Source organism: Hyperolius riggenbachi, chromosome 4 (genome assembly GCF_040937935.1).
Source record: "Hyperolius riggenbachi isolate aHypRig1 chromosome 4, aHypRig1.pri, whole genome shotgun sequence".
NCBI classification, from domain to species: Eukaryota; Metazoa; Chordata; class Amphibia; order Anura; family Hyperoliidae; genus Hyperolius; species Hyperolius riggenbachi.
The window spans coordinates 194,620,689-194,642,350 of NC_090649.1; the positions used below are offsets into that span (position 1 = coordinate 194,620,689).

Consider the following 21,662-nt stretch of genomic DNA (forward strand, 5'->3'; position numbering starts at 1 on the left):
CTAATAATAATAAATGATCTATAACGAAGACTAGCTTCTTTGTTATCAGATTTCATTGAATAGTTAAGCAATACACTTTTCATTGATACTCAATTCTCCCCATATTCTGTTGTTAAAAAATACATTATTTATGCAGCAAGGGCTGACTGTAGATCTAGGTGGTCTCAGACTTTGACATTTTTGTTCACAATCTTAGTGGTGAAGAGAGAAGATCAAAGTGTGGGATCATACAAGAAGGCAGGTAATGGACTTGGCTGGTACGGCAGCATGAGGGAGTAAAATAAATCAGCTGTACTTCTGCTCTTAGCTTACACAATCATAACCTGATCTGGGCATGACATCTTTGTCTGCTTCTTGCTTTTAAATACATACAATAAACATATGAATTATCATGACAATAATTTGAAAACATTCTGAGAACCTTACCAAAACTCGGCTGGGCTCATCTCTGACAATTGTTATTTTATGACCATAAACTTCCACTATAACCCTCTGTATCCATGACACGTATGGGTTGCCATAACGGTGCTCATTCTTTCCTTCAACATTAAAATATGGCAAAGAGGTGGCATTGGTGCAAAGTTTAGAGAGAGTGTATGTGCAAATTCCCATGAAATGATGAGTTTCCTTATCAAAGGTGTCGTAGTGAGGATCACCATATATTATACAGTTACCAAATGTAAGGTCGTAACAGCCAGGAACGCCATTTGTTATACCACAGTACTTGTCAGGTGGACATGAAGCAGAGTTGCACACTAAACTTCCCCCTGCTGAAGGGCATCTGCATTTAGTAGAGCAGGTATCATCTGTCCAGAATTCGGAGTCCACTGGGTAATGTTTACCATCTTCCCAACATCCACACTGAGTACTTGGGACACATTCTCTATCATACAGAACATATCCATCATCACACACACAGCCCTCTGTGCAGGGAAGCTTGCAATTAGATGGTGATCCTGGATTGATGCAAGTAGCTGGGCAGGCTGTTCCACAATGCTCGTAATGACTATTTGATGGACACTCTAGAGCTGTAAAACAAATACCAAATATAACCGTAAGTCAAGCCTGTGGAGATAAATAAGTAGTAATAGGTTTATTTCTCCAAAATATTTTACAACCTTATCTAGCCTAATGGTGCCCATACACGATACAATAAAAACGTTCGATTTTACTGTTTTTTCGATCTAAATGATCGAATCGAATTAAAGTAGAAATTTTTTTTTTTCGATCAAGAAATTCGAACAATTATCCCATTTTTTCAAAAAAATATGATCGGACATGATGGAAAAATCTTTATATTCGATCTAATGGAAAAAAATTAAAAATTGTACCATGTATGGCCACCATTAGAAAGATACACATGAACACCAAGCAAGCACATGTGGAGGTTTGCTGAGAGTGTAACAGCAACAAGGAAGATTGGCATAGTATGACTTATTTACATCAATATAAAGTACACGGGAGGAAATATTACTCTGACATAAAACAACCCTAGACAGCACCAAGATTTAAGCACTTTATCGTCATTGTGTAACACAATGTAATTACTTTTCATGACCAAAAGTCAGAGAACAAAAACACATAAATGGAGTGCATAGCCTTTGTTGCCTCCCCAATTTCCAGGTGTAACTATCACTAAAACTGGGCAAGTCACTTCTTCTTTAAAGGACAACTGAAGTGAGGAGAATATGGAGGATTCCATATTTATTTCCTTTTAAACAATACCAGTTGCCTGGCAGCCCTGCTGGTATATTTGGCTGCAGTAGTTTCTAAATAAGACCAGAAACAAGCATGGAGCTAATCTTGTCAGTTCTGTCAATAATGTCAGAAACATCTGATGTGCAGCATGTTTGTTCAGGGTCTATGGCTACAAGTATTAGAGGCAGAGGATCAGCAGGAGAGCCACGTAACTGGTACTGCTTACAAAGGAAATAAATATGGCAGCTTCCATATCTCTCTCACTTCAAATGTCTTTCAAGGAATACCCAGACTGATCATCATGACCCAGAACCACTTGGAAGATATAAAAGGCTGAAAAAGACCAAGGAGGCCTCTATCAAAAGTGTGTGTGTGTGTGTGTGTGTGTGTGTGTGTGTGTGTGTGTGTGTGTGTGTGTGTGTGTGTGTGTGTATACAGCCATACTTACGGCAGAATGTTGAGTTTCTCCAGGGCAGAACTACAGCTCCAGCAGCCTGACAAGCATCTGCATATGCCTGCACGTGATTGCACAGAATGTTAGGGTCTAAATGGAGCTCACACATGTCATGGAAACAGTTCAGAAAGTACTCTCGAGGATCCACTATGAGATAGCAATGTTGGAATACACCATGGAAGGGTGTCATCATGCCACAAGAGGCCTCACTTCGAATTACGTCTATTTCTTCTAGTGTGCAGACTGGCTTAATTGAAATGGCTGGTAAACAGCTGAAACAACAAATGTTTTGATTCTTAAACGTAATAATCCATTACGAAATTTAAACATACGAGACCTATTAATAATAGTCTAAGTATTCATTTTCCAATTAGCACATTTTTGGTGTAGGGAAACTGCAGCTTTAGGATTACAAAAAAAAGTTTTTTCAGATTTGTATGTAATAAATGATCTTGTGAGCCATAGAAACATAGAGATCAATGGAAAACGCACGTGAATTAGCAAAACATGGGGGTTGATTTGTATGTATTTTTCACCTTAAGAGTAAGGAGAGCTAATGTATGAGATAAACTAAGAAGGGACCCTCATTCGATTCACTTTGTTTTCTAAGTTTTGCCAGGTGATATTTTACCACCTTATCAATAAAATGCCTTTTAAGGCACCAGCAAGCAAGAAAATCCTCAGAATACTGTATATTTGACATTATTTCTACAACTTTTCTGGTACTTTATCCGTTGCCAAATGCTAAAAAGTTATTTTAAAGATGAAAAATTACCTCCTGGGAGAAAATGTCAGAGAAAAAGTGAATTAAATAAGGACCATGGAGATATATTTCATGAGAAAAACAAATAAGGAGAGATAAATGATGAGTTAATCCAAATAAGGAGGGATAAACCATGAGTGAAGTCTTTTAAAGTGACATTAATTGTGAGTTAATAAATAAGTTGAGATAAGTAAAAATAAAAGATTTGTGAATCAGCCCTATGGTGTAACATAAAAAATTTTTTAATCATCTTCTGTTACCTGATAAATGTTTCCAACCCAGATTAGGATAATATTAAAACATAGTTGGGTTACCGAAACAACAGTAAATTAGCAGATTGATTTCCAGGACTTTTTAGGGCAACTATGCATGTAACTGCAATGCCATAACCATATTTTCTAACCTTTCAGTAACTCCACTATGTTCCAATATTATTCAGGTGGGGCCGGAAACTTTTCCTCTTAATAGCAGTTTTAATAAACTAAATTCAGGATTGTCACAACACATATGTTAAGTAGGGTCCTTCATTGTTCATTCAGTTCAGAAGAATATGTCACGAGCAGTGGTCTCCTCATGTCACCAAAGGGCTATGTCAAGTGACAGAAGACTAGGCTGATAAGGTCAGCACAAGCCTACATCAACTGAGTTTAAAAGAAGGAGCACTGCAGGGAGGTTAAGTATTAGCAAGGTTCTTTTTGGAAAACACCTGTGTAGGGCTGGCTCCCTAGAACTGATAGTTGAATTAAAACTAACAGGAAGGGGCATAACTACAAAGGAGCAGCCCCTGTGACTGCAGTGTGGCCCAGAGGTAAGAGGGGGCAATTACTAACCTTCCCTCCCTACAATACTCCAGATCAGGTGTTTATGTGGCTACACATGTAATGAATGTGAAGATCTTGGTGGCCATACTTGTTTTAAGGCCCATGTAAGACGGGCCTCCGTGCTGTGAGGGTCACAAAGAGGGAGCAAGGGAGGAGTTGGGAATATTAAAGGACAACTGTAGTGAATGGCACATGGAGGCTTCCATATTTATTTCCTTTTAAGCAATACCAGTTGCCTGGCTGTCCTGCTGATCCTCTGCCTCTGATGCTTTTAGCCATAGACCCTGAACAAGCATGCAGCAGATCAGGTGTTTCTGACATTATTGTCAGATCTGACAAGATTAGCTGCATGCTTGTTTCTGGAGTTGATTAGACTCTACGGCAGGGCAGCCAAATAGACCAGCAGGGCTGCCGGGCAACTGGTATTGATTAAAAGAAAATAACTGTGGTAGCCTCCATATACATCTCACTTCAGTTGTCCTTTAAGGGGGCTCCATCAAAGTTTCCTGGGGGGGGGGGGCACCATGATCTGTAGTTATGCACCTGCTAGCAGGGTACATGTGGGTGCAAACAAAGTCTCTGGCAAAAATACAGCCAGCAAAATATACATAAGTGCAGTCAGTCTATGGTAATACAGCAACATAGGGAGCTTGGTAATGTTTAGAACTGTTTTACTATATTTTTCAGACTATAGGATGCTCCGGACTATAAGACGCTCCGGACTATAAGACGCACCTAGGTTTAGAGGGCAAAAACCAGGGAAAAAAATACGCTAAACCTGGTGCATCTATGGTGCAGGGGTGTCTTATAGATGTTCTCCCCCAATCGCCTCCTGTCCCACCTGGTGTCCTCCTCCTGTTCTCCTCAGTGTCTGCCTCCTGTCCCCCTCTGTGTTCCCTCCTCTCCCCCTCTGTGCCTGCCTCCTGCCATCCTCTGTGTCTGCCTCCTGTCCCCCTGTGTTTGTCACTTGTCCCTCTATGTGTCTGTCACCTGTCCCACTGAGCTTGGTAACTGACAAGTTAAAACATATCTTGCTCAATTGTTCACATGTTCAGAACTGTTTTAAATAAGCTTGGAATGTACGGAGGGAAGGAGGGAAGGGGAGGGAGGAGGAAGGGAGGGTGAAACAGCCTATTCAAAAAAAACAAACACTGCTGACACAGCGATTGGACCCCTCCGGCGGCATGTCCCTTTAGGGACAAAAAAAGAGGTGAGTCCGATCGCTGGGCTCCATAGCTGGGCTGTGCAGGAGGCTGAAGAAACTGCACAGCCCAGCAAAGCAAAACAGAGCCTGGTCGTTAGGGGGTGTTACACTGTGGGCGTCAAGTGGTTAAAGTTTAATTGTCGCCGACTTTAGTGACTAATAGTAAAACCACTGATTGTGCTAGAAATTTTTCAAAAAGACCTTGTAGTTTTTGAAAAAAATGATGGTAAATTTAGAGTAAAAAAGTCTACATTTAAATGCGATGTATATAAAATTATTTATTTATTTTTTTATATGTTCAGAGTGTGGGAAATCAAAAAACAATGACATGGCATCCCCCCTCCTGATCCTCTTTCACCTCTTGTCCCCCATGCAGGCTGGGGTAGCCAGAATGCAGAGCCAAAGCTGCTTGGGGGTTTGCACCCTGATCTATACCAGCCTGCATGGTCCATGGTATAGGGGGTTCTGTAGGAGATGGGCAGCTGAGCCTCCCCCTCTCCCCCAGAGCCCTTGTCAAATCCATGAACATTGGGCTCTTCCCAACCTCCGGTGTCCCAGGAGGATGTGGGGGCTGGCGACAACCTGGGGGGGGGGGAAGGATGGTGGCATCTGGGAGTCCTCTTTAAAGGATACCACAACCGAAAGGGTTGTGGTAAAAATAATTGCAGCACTGTGTAGGTAGTAATCAGCACATACCTCCTGTTCCTCCTGCTCCCCTCTGTCTTGTGCCATTCTCAGTCTATACATCCTGGTGTTGGGTGACTTTACTGAACCTTGCTCCGGACATATTGCGCCCTGTGTCCACAGTATGTCCTTCGCCCTTCACTTCCGGCCGGCGCATAGTGCAAGGCTCAGAAGCACGCTGTCCCCTCTGTGGTGCGTGTGCGCTCCATTACACTGAGCGTCACAGGATTAGCATGTGACGCTCAGTGTAATGGAGCACACATGCAGCACAGAGGGGACAGCATGTTTCTGAGCCTAGCACTATGCGCCGGCCAGAAGTGAAGGGGGAAGCACATACTGCACACACAGGGCGCAGTATGTCCAGGGCAAAGTTCAGTAAAGTCGCCCAACACCGGGATGTATAGACTGAGAATGGCACAAGACGGAGGGGGGCAGGAGGAACAGGAGGTATGTGCTGATTACTACCTACACAGTGCTGCAATCATTTTTACCACAACCCTTTCGGTTGTGGTATCCTTTAAGAAGGGAACCCCCAGATGCCAACTCCCTCCCACTCTGATATTAGAGTGCTGTGGGTTCTCCAGGGTGACAGCGTGGGTGGGCGCTATAGGTGCACTCTTTTCCTATTATAACTTTAAAATCGATTTTCTCCAAAACTATAAGGTATTTTTGAGAAGAAAGCTCTTGTTCCTACTATCCTCCTTCTAGCATGTATGGGGGTTTTGCTATTAACCGCTAAAGTCGATGGCTATTGACTTTAATGTTAAATGCGAATGCAAATTTTTGACTAAAAATTTTTTGCATTAAATGCGAATGGGGAACAATCCAAGTACTCCGGGAACTGTCTGCGGGTGAAGCATTTGGGCCATCTCTATCCAGGTGACACAAAATGATGGTGGACAATGACCCTACACAAATGAGAGCAGGACACTTTCACCTAGTAATGGTGTGGCGGTACTTACGGGTAGAGACCAATGTCTAACAAAACCTTAGCAAATCAAGTTCGTAATGTAATCTATCTTGTCTATTTCTGAAATGGGTAACCTAGACAAAATTTTCATATACTGTACCTGTTATTATATTGCATTTATTGTAAAAGACAAACGGATTTTTTTTAAATATGTCACAATTTCCTTACTAAGTAAAACTAATATTAATGCATTATTACCGTTTTTTCTTTGTTTTTATTTTACAGTTTATGTTTTCCCTTTAAAAACATTGAACTGCCATACCTTGTTTTATTGGCCACTTGCCAGCTGTTGCCATAGCTTGTTGAATCAGTCTCAGTTTCTCCATCTGGATTAAGGTCATCATCTCTAATATTTCCATTGAAGTTTGCACAGATTCCACATACTTTATTTTGATAGATGTTGGAAAGTGTCACTTCAACTCTGTGATCTCCATCATATTTGACTCGTAGACCAAAGGCAACTTTTACATCTACATACTGACCACTGAGTCCGATAAACACATCTGGAGATAAGCTTGCCGGGAGGTGCAGGACCAGATCATTCACCTAAGATGTTATAAAAAAAAAAGGAGAAATGACTCACTCAGTGAGTTAACACAAGCATAAACATTATTATTATTAATTATAATAATAATTATCAATTATTATTATTATTATTGTTAATTATTTAATACAGCACCAACATAGTCTGTGGCACTGTACAAAGTAAGAAATAAACATGGGTACATAGTAATACGGACGGGGTAAACACCAATATACAAAATACTAAATAACAGTGCCAAAAGCAAATTCCAAGACACAAAAGCCTGAGAGAGCCCTGCCCTTGCAAGCTTGTAAACAATCGAAAGCTGTTATATACTGTATGTATATATACAGTATATATAATATAAAACACATTTTTATTGTATTCAAACATTCAACCAAAATTCTCAATAAAGTTATTTTAAAATATTTAAGATAACAAGAACCTCTTTAAAACTTAATCAAGGACTGTCTACCTGTGTTCTCTTTTGCCAGCACCCATCAAAGGGTATTGATGCTTAAAGTGAACCTCCGGACTAAAAATCGACTTAGCAGCACTGAAAAGGCCTGGTGTTTCTTTAACAGTTTCACAGCATCAGAACTTTGTTTCTCTTATACAAGCCTCATTTTTAGCTGCACAGAAGAAAACTGCCCGGGCTTTTTTCCCCTGATGCTGTGCAAAGCATGATGGGATATCTGATTTTATTGTTCTCGTTCTGCTGTTTAGGTGCAATTTTTTTTTTTTTTTAACATTTTGAATTTGACATTTGAAGCCTAGTGTGTGCAGCTGGGAGGGGTTATCAGGACACAGGATAGTTGGAACTGTGTCTCCTGCTCCTTGTCACCTCCTTTCAACCAAAAAGATGGCTGCCCCCATGACAAAGATGGCAGCCCCCATGAATCACATACATTTGCCTGTTCTTTTAAAACAGGGCGAGTAAGAGATTATATTACCTATCTATTCTAATTAACATAACTAATGTAACTTGATGACAGTATGTTTGTTTAGGCTGAAGTTCCCCTTTAATGTTAATGCACAGATCATATTGATTTTCCATAGTGATGCTCTTAATATGGATACTAGGAAACTCAACGAGACCAGACTGAAAATCATTTTATTCAATAATAACCAGTTGACATATTGAGAGATAGGTACAATGTTTCAGGTTCATCACCCTTCCTCAGATGGCATCTGAGCAGTGATAGATTAAGAAGAAATGGAGCCTTGGGCAAGGCAGTACCTTTGGCTCATCCTGATGGTCCTTTTGGAAATTGGGGGGAGACGGGACAGAGAAAGAGGGAGTTGGGTCCCCTAAAACCCACTAGGCACAAGGCTCCAGCCTAGGTTGATTTATGGATGATCCTGCTCTGCATTTGAGGCAGGGTGATGAACTTGAAACATTGTGCTTATCTGTCGATATGTAAAACTTCCTATTATTGATTAAAACTATTTTAGATTTAGCTCCAGTCTTGTTGTGTTTGCTGGTCTGCATTTGGATTGGTGATGACCCTTGGTGGCCCACAGAGGACCTGCCTTTGGTGGTTGCACATGGACACTGATATCTGGGTTCATCTCTAAAGTAGAAGTTAGCACATTTCCTTATTGTCATTTTTCTATTGTCTATTTTCAGCTAGTTGGCATAATTCCTTTCCTAGTGGGTTTCCAGGTGGCCATAATTATTACTATTGCAAGATTGGTATGTAATAGGACCTATAGAGAACTGCGTGGGATCTAATTATCCATAGTGACCTTCTGCTTATTAGGCACCTAGAAAGAAATCCAGCATGTCTGTATCTGGGTTTTTTTGTAACTGAAGGTTATGGCCTTTATTTACTAGAATGGTCAGTAAGGAGTATAAAATTATCCTCAGATTTCTCAATTTAATACTGGAGATTTAATACGCATTAAGAAACATTAAAATAGCTATGGCTGTCCCTAACATTGTGCAAGTGTAGAAAGGGTTGTGAGCAAAACCATTTTAACTTCCTGTGCTTATGCCGTTATATTCACTGCAGCTGAGACTTCATTATTGTCTCAGCAACATGAATCTATGTCTGCAGCTTGAAGCGAGCACTAGAACATGCATGACACATGCTTACTTTAAAAAGTTGTAACAGTAAATTTGAACCCACCATTCTTATTAAAGAGTTCCAAGGTTGTACAATAGAAAACATAATGATAACCTCTGCTCTAGTAAGGCAAAAATCAGTGGGTGTCAAGGATAATAATTCACCTGTTTGCTCATAAATCATTTTACATCCGAGACACGAGACTACTGCAAACCCCCCCCCCCCACACACACACACGGTAAAAGTGTTTTGGACTCTCTGTGGGCCCGCCCACCTGTTTTGGCCCAGCTCAGCAGCCGCAGCCTTATAAGCGGCATCGAGCTTGGACAGGCTGTGGCAAGGTGCCACACTGCCAAAGAGCTTCAGAGACAGTTTGGCAAGCCGAGGGGGGAGAGCATCAGGCGTATAATGATTTACAGAAGAGCAGGTGAGCTACTAACCCTGACACCTGATGAGAAGTTTACTTTACTTACACTGCATTTCCTAATTTACAATCTTGGTCCTCTTTAACTGGTGAGTGCAATATTATTTGACCCAAACAGAATATTTCGCTTTTATTTTGAACCTTCATTGGCCATTTCTCAATTAACTTTTTTCCTACCTTTTCTCGCAGGAGATATGTTCAGGTCTTATCAATAGAATACAGTTTAAGCCCATAGAAAAAGTGAAAATATGCAAAATAAGCTTGGTATTACTTTTTTATTTAATTTTGGTTCCTTTCAATGGCTAGGGGCTGAAAAGTTATAGTTAAGATGAAAAATTATCTCCTGGGACAATAGTTAATTAAGTCAGGGTCTATAACTCAGTTTGGGGTTGATTCATCAAACATCAGTAATACTGCGGTGCACACATAATACACAGCAATATTACCTTCACTTCCGCATGCAGCACCGCGAGTTACGCCAGTAGCGTGACCAGTGCTACGGTAATGCCTGTTACTAACAAGTGTTATCATTAGTAACATGTTGCTATAGCAACAGTTGCACTACTCTAGTACCGTGAGTCGTGCTACTTGCGTAACCCATGGTGCTGCATGCGGAAGTGGAGGTAATATTGCCGTGCACTATGTTTGATGAATCAACCCCATTGGCACTAAAAACCTTAAATGTCCTCCCTGATCCAGACCGACTTGTAGGTCAGCAGATAAAATTCTTATTATCTATGACTATTTTTCTCTAAGTGTACTTTGGAAGGTACACCTGTTTATATCCATGTGTGATATTATATTATATTATATTATCATATTCAAATATTCTCATAGTCACACCTGATACAGTTTCCCACACTTTTGCCTTTAATGGCTTTTTACTGATTTCCAACTACTACAGCAATGAATGAGGTGGGTAAGTAACTTACCTTCACAACCTTTTGTTTTTGCAGGCTAATTTTGTAGCTGTGAACATACACTGTGACTTCCTTGACGTATGACACACGTGTGTCATCTCCTCTGTATTCATGTTCTACTTCCACATTAAAAAATGGCAAGCCACTGTCAGCGTCACATAGTTTTGAAAGTGTGTAAGTGCAGTTCCCCATGAATGTATGAGGCTTGCCATCAAATGTGAAATAATGAGGATCACCATATCCACTGCATGTTCCTCCTGCAAAAGAGCAAGTATATAAAACTTTAAAGTGTACCTGAATTGACATATAACACCAAGAGGTATACTGTTAGGGCTGCTCAAATCCGAATCCGGGAGATACCCGGATAGTTGCTATCCGATATCTCCCAGTAAACCTGTGCGGGGTGGGCGGGATCAAGCTTACCTGTCTGATGTCTTCTTCGTCCGTCCCTGGTGCCTCCCACGATGCGTTCCACGCGCATCACGTGACTACAAACACTTCCTCCTTCAACCCGGAAGGAGAAAGTGTTTGTAGTCACGTGACCACCACTTGGAACGCATCGTAGGAGGCACCAGGGACGGCCGAAGAAGACGTCAGACAGGTAAGCTTGACCCCCCGGCACAGGTTTACTGGGAGATATCTGGATAACAACTATCAGGGTATCTCCCGGATTCGGATTTGAGCAGCACTACATACTGTATGTACATAAAGTACTATTCCAACCAAGAAATTGTCTAAAGTCCCTTTCTCATTGCCTGCATTGCAAGTGTTTGAAAATGAATGCTTTTTTATGCAAATTATGTTGTGGAACAGCTTGTAGAATAAATCCGAATGCTCTAAAAAGTATAAACTTGTGCTTTTCTGAAAAAAAACACTGCTGATTACATTTATGTACTGAAAAGTTCAAATTGTCATTACAAACATTAACTAAGCCAGCAAACAAACAAATACATAAAATAAGTATTTCTTCTAATGAATGAACCATTTAATTATTTATATTAGTATTTATATAGTGCCAACATATGACACAGCGCTGTACAGAGTATATATGGTCAAGTTGCTAACTGTCCCTCTGGGGGGTGCTCACAATCGACTCCCTACCATAGTCATATGTCTATGTATGTATCGTGTTGTGCATGTATCATAGTCTAGGGCCAATTTAGGGGGAAGCCAATTAACTTATCTGTAGGTTTTTGGGATGTGGGAGAAAACTGGAGTGCCGAAAGAAAACCCACGCATGACAGGGGGAGAATATACAAATTACTTGCAGATGTTGACATGGCTGGGATTTGAACCGGGGAGTCCGGGGACCCAGTGCTGCATGGCGAGAGCACTAACCACTACGCCACCGTGCTGCCCCAAGGTTAGTAAACTCATAAGAGGGACCTTTTCGTGTAGCTTCTTTCTTGTCTATGTAAAACAGTTATCATAACAGCATACACCGTATGTAATATTTATTATGTACCCACGTGTACTGTGCGTGATCTGTTTATGCATTAGTTACATAGTGTGATATTTCTTGTATTTTGGAAGGAAAATATTACCAAAAACAATAACTAAGGAAAAAGGAGCAGTATTCGGTCTATAGGGTGCATGTTTTGCAGACAAATATGTGCTAATAAAACTTGAGAAATGCCACTTATTTCTGCCAGTCTGATGCTTGCACATCCTTTTCATGGTCCCTGGGCAACGGTATTCCGACTAAGTCATGCGAGGGCGGAAAAACAAGTTCCTGCTGCTTAAATTAGGACCACTCAGCTAAAGGAGATAACCTTGACTGAACATCGTCCCTCTAGGATAGCTGCGGGTTGGGCGTGAGGATAACAACCCGTCCCCATAAAAAGAAAAACATTTTCAAGCTAATTTAAAAGCTTTAGAAGGTAAATAGTAACGGACAAAGAACTAAGAAGAAAGGACTAGAGATTTGGTCATGGCAACGTAGAATGTCAGAACAATGTTGAAAGCAGGAAAAATGCAAGAAATCGCACTGTAATCTAAACAAAGTCCACAAAATCTGGTAAATAGGTGAAATACCATCTGAAGGGGTCTTTAAAGTTACCTACTTAGGAAAACTACTAAACATAGAAAATAAAAAGATCGAGTCCATTATAGAGCGGATGCAAGCAGGCATTACAGCTTACTATGCCAACATGAACCTATTCAAAAATAGCAAAAAAAAAAATAGTAAGACATTAGTGCAACCAGTTGTGTCACATGGAGCAGAAACATGGACACTAATAAAAAGTGATGAGCAAGCTTTAAAGACAATCTGTATTGTTAAAATCGCACAAAAGTAAACATACCAGTGCGTTAGGGGACATCTCCTATTACCCTCTGTCACAATTTCGCCTCTCCCCGCCGCATTAAAAGTGGTTAAAAACAGTTTTAAAAAGTTTGTTTATAAACAAACAAAATGGCCACCAAAACAGGAAGTAGGTTGATGTACAGTATGTCCACACATAGAAAATACATCCATACACAAGCAGGCTGTATACACCCTTCTTTTTGAATCTCAAGAGATCATTTGTGTGTTTCTTTCCCCCTGCATCTCTCATGCACTGAAGTTTCAGGCTGCTCTTTTCTTCCTGCAAACAGCTTTGCCTTTGTCTGAATTTCCTCAGTATGTGAAAGCCCAGCCAGCTCAGAGGACGATTTATCCAGCTTGTAAAAGATAAGAGAGCAGAGAGAAGCTGCACTAATCAAAATAGCACACAGGCAGTGTGCAGAGAGGGGCCTGAAAGGGGGAGTTCATAGCAGAACCACAACACTGAAGAACTTGGCAGCCTTCCAGACACAGGCTGACAAGTCTGACAGGGGAAAGATACATTGATTTATTACAGAGACTGTGATAGCAGAAAGTGCTGCAGTAAGCTAGAACACATTAGAATAGCTTTTGGAACTTGTAGGATGATAAAAAACAGGATGCAATTTTTGTTATGGAGTCTCTTTAAGAATATTTGAAAGAAAGATACTAAGAAGAATTGGTGGGCCAAAGAAAGAAGGTGATATCTGGAGTATATGCCATAACCAGGAGCTAGGAGAGATAATAGAGGGACAAAATATTATCAGGCATATCAAAGCACAGTACATAAGATGGCTGAGAGAATGGAGGAAGGAAAGAGAGACTGAGAAAAGTTCTCTTCCCCCCCCCAAAAAAAAAATCAATTTGACTTTGATGAAGCCATCAAAACTTTTACTTTGTCAAAATATTTTCAGCTGATCCAGTTCCAGGTCCAGAGCCAAAACCAGAATAACTGATATATTTGTTAAAATAATGACAATGGAAATACATGGCTCCATAAAGTCCATTTCTCCTTAGTGCAAGTGACTTACCCTCTGGTGGAGGAATAGCAGTGGTTGTAGAAATGGGTGCAGCAGTGGTGGTCGCAGTAGTGGTGGTCACAGTGCTGGGCTTAATAGTAGTTGTAGTAGTGGTGGAGGTGCTTGGAACTCTGGGAATACAGGTTTTTATTCCATTTTGGACTTGGCAGACCTCATCAGGTGCACAGGTTTCCTCAGTACAGGTCACTTGGTTGTTTCCTACACATGTGCAATAATGTTCACACTCCCCTTCCCAGAACATCTCATCTTTCTGTAAAAATTAGAAATTAGACAGAGCATCAAGCAAGTTTCACAGATTTAAGATCAAAAGAATGTACCCAAAACTTCTCTATGATAATTAGGATGCAAGAACAGTGTAACTATTGCCATCTTGATACCAGTTTCATGTAGGGTTTCCCAGAATAAATAAGAATATACAGTGGGATGCAACAGTTTAGACAACCTTGTTAATCGTCATGATCTTCCTGTATAAATCGTTGGTTGTTACGATAAAAAAAATTCAGTTAAATATATTTAATGTAGGAGACACACACAGTGATATTTGAGAAGTGAAATGAAGTTTATTGGATTTACAGAAAGTGCGCAATAATTGTTTAAACAAAATTAGGCAGGTGCATAAATTTGGACACCACAGAAAAGAAATGAAACCAATATTTAGTAGATCCCCCTTTTGCAGAAATTACAGACTCTAAACGCTTCCTGTAGGTTCCAATGAGAGTCTGGATTCTGATTGATGGTATTTTGGACCATTCCTCTTTATAAAACATCTCTTGTTCATTCAGGTTTGATGGCTTCCGAGCATGGACAGCTCTCTTTAACTCACATCACAGATTTTCAATTATATTCAGGTCTGGGGACTGAAATGGCCATTCCAGAACATTGTACTTGTTACTCTGCATGAATGCCTTAGCGGATTTTAAGGTCGTTGTCTTGTTGAAAGATCCAGCCTCGGCGCAGCTGCAGCTTTGTCACTGAGTCCTGGACATTGGTCTCCAAAATCTGCTGATACCAAGTGGAATCTATGCGTCTCTCAACTTTGACAAGATTTCCAGTTCCTGCACTGGCTACACAGCCCCACAGCATGATGGATCCACCACCATATTTTACTGAAGGTAGCAGGTGTTTTTCTTGGAATGCTGTGTTCTTTTTCCTCCATGCATAACGCCCCTCGTTATGCCCAAATAACTCATCAGTCCACAGCACCTTATTCCAAAATGAAGCTGGCTTGTCCAAATGTGCTTTACCATACCTCAGGCGGCTCTGTTTGTGCTGTGGGCTTTCTCTGCATCACTCTCGCATACAGCATCTCCTTGTGTAAAGTGCACTGAATGGTTGAACGGTGCACAGTGACTCCATCTGCAGCAAGATGATGTTGTAGGTCTTTGGTGTTGGTCTGTGGGTTGACTCTGACTGTTCTCACCATTCGTCACTTCTGTCTGTCTGAGAATTTTTTTGGTCTGCCACTTCGAGCCTTAACTTGAACTGAGCCTGTGGTCTTCCATTTCCTCAATATGTTCCGAACTGTGGAAACAGACAGCTGCAATCTCTGAGACAGCTTTATGTATCGTTCCCCTAAACCATGAAGGTGAACAATCTTTGTCTTCAGGTCATGTGAGAGTTATTTTGAGACCCCCATGTTGCTACCTTTCAGAGAAAATTAAAAGAGGAGGGAAACTTACAATTGAACCCCTTAAATACTCCTTCTCATAATTAGATTCACCTGTATATGTAGGTCAGGGGTCACTGGGCTTACCAAGCCAATTTGAGTTCCAAAAATTAGTTCTAAAGGTTTTGAAATCAATAAAATGACAACAGTGCCCAAATTTATGCACCTGTCTAATTTTATTTAAACAATTAATGCGCACTTTCTGTAAATCCAATAAACATTATCTCACTTCTCAAATATCACTGTGTGCATCTCCTATATGATATATTTAAACGACATTTTTTATCGTAACAACCAACGACTTATATAGGAAAATCACGTCGATTAACAAGGTTTCCCAAACTTTCGCATCCCACTGTATTTATCAAGTGTCTTCATACTAACCTGATAGTACTTGCCATCGTAGAAGCATCCACATTCACTTTGGGGTACACAGGTGGGGCCACTGAGCACAAAGCCATCATCACATTCACAAGCATCAGTGCATGGCTTAGTGCAGTTGTGTGGTGCATTCTGGTCCAGGCATGTGGCAGGACAAGCGCTGGCACATGGATTGTAGTGACTGTCGCCAGGACATGGGAGGGCTGAATGTGAATATATGAAAAAATACTGTTATTAAACTGCAGCATATTTATTTATGAATGTATTCATACTATAGCATCTTAGTAAAGGATATGTTAACATAATATTACATTTTGTTAACCAATTTGCTTTTATACTGAGATTACAATTCTTCATTGATAAAAAAAATGTAACCTGGCAACATAGGATAATATGAAGCTGTGCATAAAACATTAATTGCAACATTTATAGGGAATATTTACTGAAGAATATAAATTTCTTTCAATTTGAATTCAGCAGCTTGGAATTAGGAAATTAAAATGAATAGGAAATGCATTTCATTTGCTCAGTTTCAAGCTGCAGAAAATTTGCATGCAAGTCTGAATTTTTAGCTTCTCACCAACCTATGTATGGTACTAATATAACCAAAATTGCCCATATGCAAAAAAATAATAATGCAATAACGGGATTAATTCTTCACCCAAAGTAAGAAATAATTCAGTGAATTGAATAAAAAATAAAAAATGAAAGAATACTGTAACCAAATCCCCACATACAGTATACCATGTAAAACTACATCAAAACATCTGCAGAAGTGAATCTATATAAAATGACTGTGCTTAAAAAAGCAAGATACATTTTTTTCTGAAATTCAAAATAAAGCTTACAACAGAGAGTAGCATTTCTCCAAGCAATGGGGACTCCTACTCTTAGGCAAGCATCAGCATATGATTCCAGTGCTTTACATAACAGGCCTTCACCAAGAGCACAGAGGTCAAATACACAACTTCCAAAGAAGCGGTCGGGGTTGATGACTGAGTGGCAATCTTTAAATGGACCATTTTTACTGGTCAACAAACCACAGAACTGGTTGCTGGAATAGAATTCTTCTGTTTCTGGTGGACATGGAGGTGGAGGGGTAGGAACAATTGTGTTACACAATGGATCATCATCTTCCACTTGCCAGCTCTCTCCAAGCTGATTAGAGTTTTGTGCCAGCTGACCATTGGGCATCAGGTAGTCATCATGTCGGATTCCATTTAGGTTGCCACATAGTCCACAGGTCTGATTGAAATATGTTGTAGGAACTTTCACATCTACTGTGTGGTCTGTGTCATAAGAGACTGTGAGGTGGAAATCAGTCTCTAGAGTGACATATCGCCCACTTTGGGTCACCGTCAGAGATCCATTGACTAAGATAACCGGAAGATTTGTCCAGATGCCGTCCACCTGATCGACAAAATAAATGCACGTTAGATCTTGTGGGACATCAAAAGTGTATTCATTATGTTTTTGCCTAGCTGTACTGTAGACTTCTTAAGACAAAACTCAGCACAAGAAAATAAACTTATAGTTACTCCAACGCCACAGGCCTCTATTTACCATTAACCAGCAGTAAACTATCCTCCACCACCAATGCAGGCAAACATGATCCACACTCCTACACTCGCATATAAAAGGCTTACCAAACTGCTAATAGATTACAAGATCAGATAGCACCTGTGTCACATAATTTCCTGGTCCTGCACAGTCAGCCACTCTACAAAAATCTTCTAGGAACCATCCCTCAAACAAGAATTACTTATGGATCAGCCCAGTCATGCAGGACCACTAAATCATATGCTATCTTGCCTTACAACCTGAATCTTTCAGCAGATGGGAAGCCTTCTATATTTTTGGTGGTGAGGATAGTTTTCAGCTGACAAAGCCAATAAATATGCTGCCATTCTGGGATTGCAAAGTGCAAAACACCTTTATTGTATCAAAATTGGATTGAATAATAACTGCATCATAGATAATAACACATCTCAAATGCCCTAAAAACACTTAAAAACAGTGCGGAGTGCTCCTCATCATCATCATACAGACCAATCCCTCATACACCCCCCATTCACTCTGGTACCGGTGCCAAACCCAGATAGCCAACAGAGTGTGGAGATAGGGATAGCTGCAATGTGATGTGGGCATCCTGACAAAGCTTGCAGTGGGCGGGCGCAAGGCGTTGGTGGGAGGGGCTACATCCCGCTGTGCGTAGAGTGCACGAACAGGCTGGCCAGCCGCGCAGTATAATGTTGCCGAGTTCGCGCTGCAACTACTCCCCGGCATCAAGCCAGTGCTGGGTAGAGCTGCCCTGAAGGAAGGAGTGACGATCCCTCCCAGGTTCCCTCGGGTCAAGGAAGTAACGGACCGTGAGTGCAAGCTCCCGCAGCAAGTTATAGCTGGGTTGAGTGAGCAGCCTCTATGGACTCAGTGAACTTCCGGCAAGTGACTGGTGATTACATCGCATGTCTGCTGGGTGGTAAGACGGTGATTCAACCTACCACTTTTGAAGCTGGAAATTAGTTTATCTGTGCTGTGCTTGAAAACCAGCCTATGCCCACATCACATTGCAGCTATCCCTATCTCCACACTCTGTTGGCTATCTGGGTTTGGTACCGGTACCAGAGTGAAGGGGGGGTGTATGAGGGATAATGTGTGTATGATGATGATGAGGAGGAACGCTCCGCACTGTTTTTAAGTGTTTTTAGGGCATTTGAGATGTGTTATCTATGATGCAGTTATTATTCAATCCAATTTTGGTACAATAAAGGTGTTTTGTACTTTGCAATCCCAGAACGGCAGCATATTTATTGGCTTTGTTTGATGTTAAATCCCTTATATGCGGCTGTTCCAGTGTACACGGTGTGGTGTATTCAGTTTGTGGGCATGAGGAATTGGTGAGTGAGATAGATAGTGTTATTACATTTCTGGGATAGTTTTCTGCTGGACAGCTTGAAATAGAGGATTGGGGTGCTGCAACGATTATGTGTCATTTTTGTCACACTGTAGTAAGACTTGTGGAAAAGTAGTTAAAATTACAGCAAAAGACATAATGGCACTTTTGACATCTATTTTGCTGTTGTCTTGTAGACTTAAAATTCTTTGTATGTAGAGTACACTAAGTCAAGCCATACATTTCTACCTAAAATTAATGTAATTGCTTTTGACACAACATCAAATTATAAACAAAATAAGCAGCATATAAGCTCTGAATGTGGTCCGACAGACACAGGTCTTTATTTATGCGGCCAATCCTAGTATAAACTGTAATTAAGTGCATGTTTTCTTTCTGGGGATGAGCTTTTGGCAGTGAACCTGGCACAATTTGGGTAGGCACTGAGAACAAACAAAGGTATAACTTTATTGTGGAATCTCCAGTATCAAAGCGTATCGTTTATGTAACTATTCCCTATACCTTACGCTATCCTAACTCTATCTGAAAGTTTTTCAGTAAGCTATTCCTTGCTGATGCCTAACAATAACTAATGGATGTTTGCTGCCCACCAGTAACCCCTTGCCTGTTGTCTAAAACATATTTTCCCAAGACCTAGCACCGATCTATGTCTTACCTAACATTTATAGGAAACCCAAGGTGTGAGACTTTTGGAGGCTGACATATTTATGATATTTACAATGCACATTGCCTATCTGTCCTGCTGACTTACTATCTAATACTTTTAACCATAGACCATGAACAAGCATGCAAATTAGAGGTTTCTCACAAAAATCTGACAAGGTTAGCTGCATACTTGTTTCAGTTGTAGGATGCAGACACTATAGACCAGAGATATCAGCAGGACTGCAAGGCAACTGATATTGTTTAAAATGAAATAAATATGGCAGCCTTCATGTCGCTTACCTAGGGTTCCATTTAACACCTAACCCACACTAAGCAAACCATCACCTAAAGCCTAACACTTACCTTTCGCACAAATCCTATCACCTAGCCCTTACTCTGAAGGTGTGTGGCACAATTACCTTCGTTCACAGGGATTGGGACTTAATACCTCAGGCAATAAGCCAAGTTCTGTACAGACATGTCACCAGCCGGCAGATTAGTGATTCATGTTGTTACTTGGGGGGGGGGGGGGAGCAGAACAATAGGGTCGACCTTCTCTTGGATGAGACAATCCACCGGTCTTCATTTCTCATCAACGCGTTGGAGGGTATCGTGGGGCCACCATACACATGCTAGATCACGGGTGTCGAACTCCGTGCCTGGAGGGCCAGATCCATGCCAGTGTTTAGCATGGACTGAGAAAGAGAGAAATGTGTTCTACCTGATGGACCACACCTTTCCTGATTCAGAAACATCCATTCATTTGAGCTGTGTCAAAAATGAGTGAGAACCTCTGCCCTCGAAGGACTGGTTTGACATCCCTGTGCCAGAGAACCAGATCCCTGACTGCCTTAGTGTTATAGTGCTGGCTATCGATCTAGGTGATCTCAGACTTGGCTGGTATGACAGCATAGGAGAGTAAAATAAATCAGCTGTACTTGTGCTCTTACCTTACAAAATCATAACCTGATCTGGGCATGACATCTTTGTCTGCTTCTTGCTTTTAAATACATACAATAAACATATGAATTATCATGACAAAAATTTGAAAACATTCTGAGAACCTTACCAAAACTCGGCTGGGCTCATCTCTGACAATTGTTATTTTATGACCATAAACTTCCACTATAATCCTCTGTATCCATGACACGTATGGGTTGCCATAACGGTGCTCATTCTTTCCTTCAACATTAAAATATGGCAAAGAGGTGGCATTGGTGCAAAGTTTAGAGAGAGTGTATGTGCAAATTCCCATGAAATGATGAGTTTCCTTATCAAAGGTGTCGTAGTGAGGATCACCATATATTATACAGTTACCAAATGTAAGGTCGTAACAGCCAGGAACGCCATTTGTTATACCACAGTACTTGTCAGGTGGACATGAAGCAGAGTTGCACACTAAACTTCCCCCTGCTGAAGGGCATCTGCATTTAGTAGAGCAGGTATCATCTGTCCAGAATTCGGAGTCCACTGGGTAATGTTTACCATCTTCCCAACATCCACACTGAGTACTTGGAACACATTCTCTATCATACAGAACATATCCATCATCACACACACAGCCCTCTGTGCAGGGAAGCTTGCAATTAGATGGTGATCCTGGATTGATGCAAGTAGCTGGGCAGGCTGTTCCACAATGCTCGTAATGACTATTTGATGGGCACTCTAGAGCTGTAAAACAAATACCAAATATAACCGTAAGTCAAACCTGTGGAGATTAATAAGTAGTAATAGGTTTATTTCTCCAAAATATTTTGCAATCTTATCTAGCCTTAGAAAGATACACATGAACCCTAAGCAAGCACATGTGGAGGTTTGCTGAGAGTGTAACAGTAACAAGGAAGATTGGCATAGTATGACTTATTTAATATCAATATAAAGTATGCAGGGGGATATATTACTCTGTCATAAAACAACCCTAGACAGCACCAAAATTCAAGCACTTTATTGTCATTGTGTAACACAATGAAACTACTTTTCATGACCAGAAGTCAGGGAACAAAAACACATAAATGAAGTGCTGTAACAACTAGTAGCTCAGCGGCTGCCGACACGCAGGGGGTGTCTGCAGCTGCTTCCTTCCTTGGCTCACAAGCATTCTCCGTTCCCTCGGCGTCTGGCACGCCGGGAATGGTCGGTTCTCTGACTCACAGAAGGTCTGTCTCGCGCGGAGACAGGACCTTT

At 40.9% G+C, this 21,662-nt stretch overlaps 1 protein-coding gene across 1 annotated transcript in view; it reads right to left on the minus strand.

The window, feature by feature from the left end:
• Positions 1–21,662, minus strand: part of LOC137504741 (IgGFc-binding protein-like) — a 188,240-nt gene that overhangs the window by 147,288 nt on the left and 19,290 nt on the right. The window contains exons 8-15 of the mRNA XM_068233324.1: positions 20,548–21,149; positions 16,768–17,329; positions 15,923–16,122; positions 13,864–14,122; positions 10,543–10,787; positions 6,857–7,140; positions 2,147–2,424; positions 427–1,028 (exon numbers count right to left, since the gene is read on the minus strand). Of these exons, the coding sequence (XP_068089425.1) occupies positions 427–1,028; positions 2,147–2,424; positions 6,857–7,140; positions 10,543–10,787; positions 13,864–14,122; positions 15,923–16,122; positions 16,768–17,329; positions 20,548–21,149 (3,032 nt within the window). The remainder of the gene's footprint in view (positions 1–426; positions 1,029–2,146; positions 2,425–6,856; positions 7,141–10,542; positions 10,788–13,863; positions 14,123–15,922; positions 16,123–16,767; positions 17,330–20,547; positions 21,150–21,662) is intronic.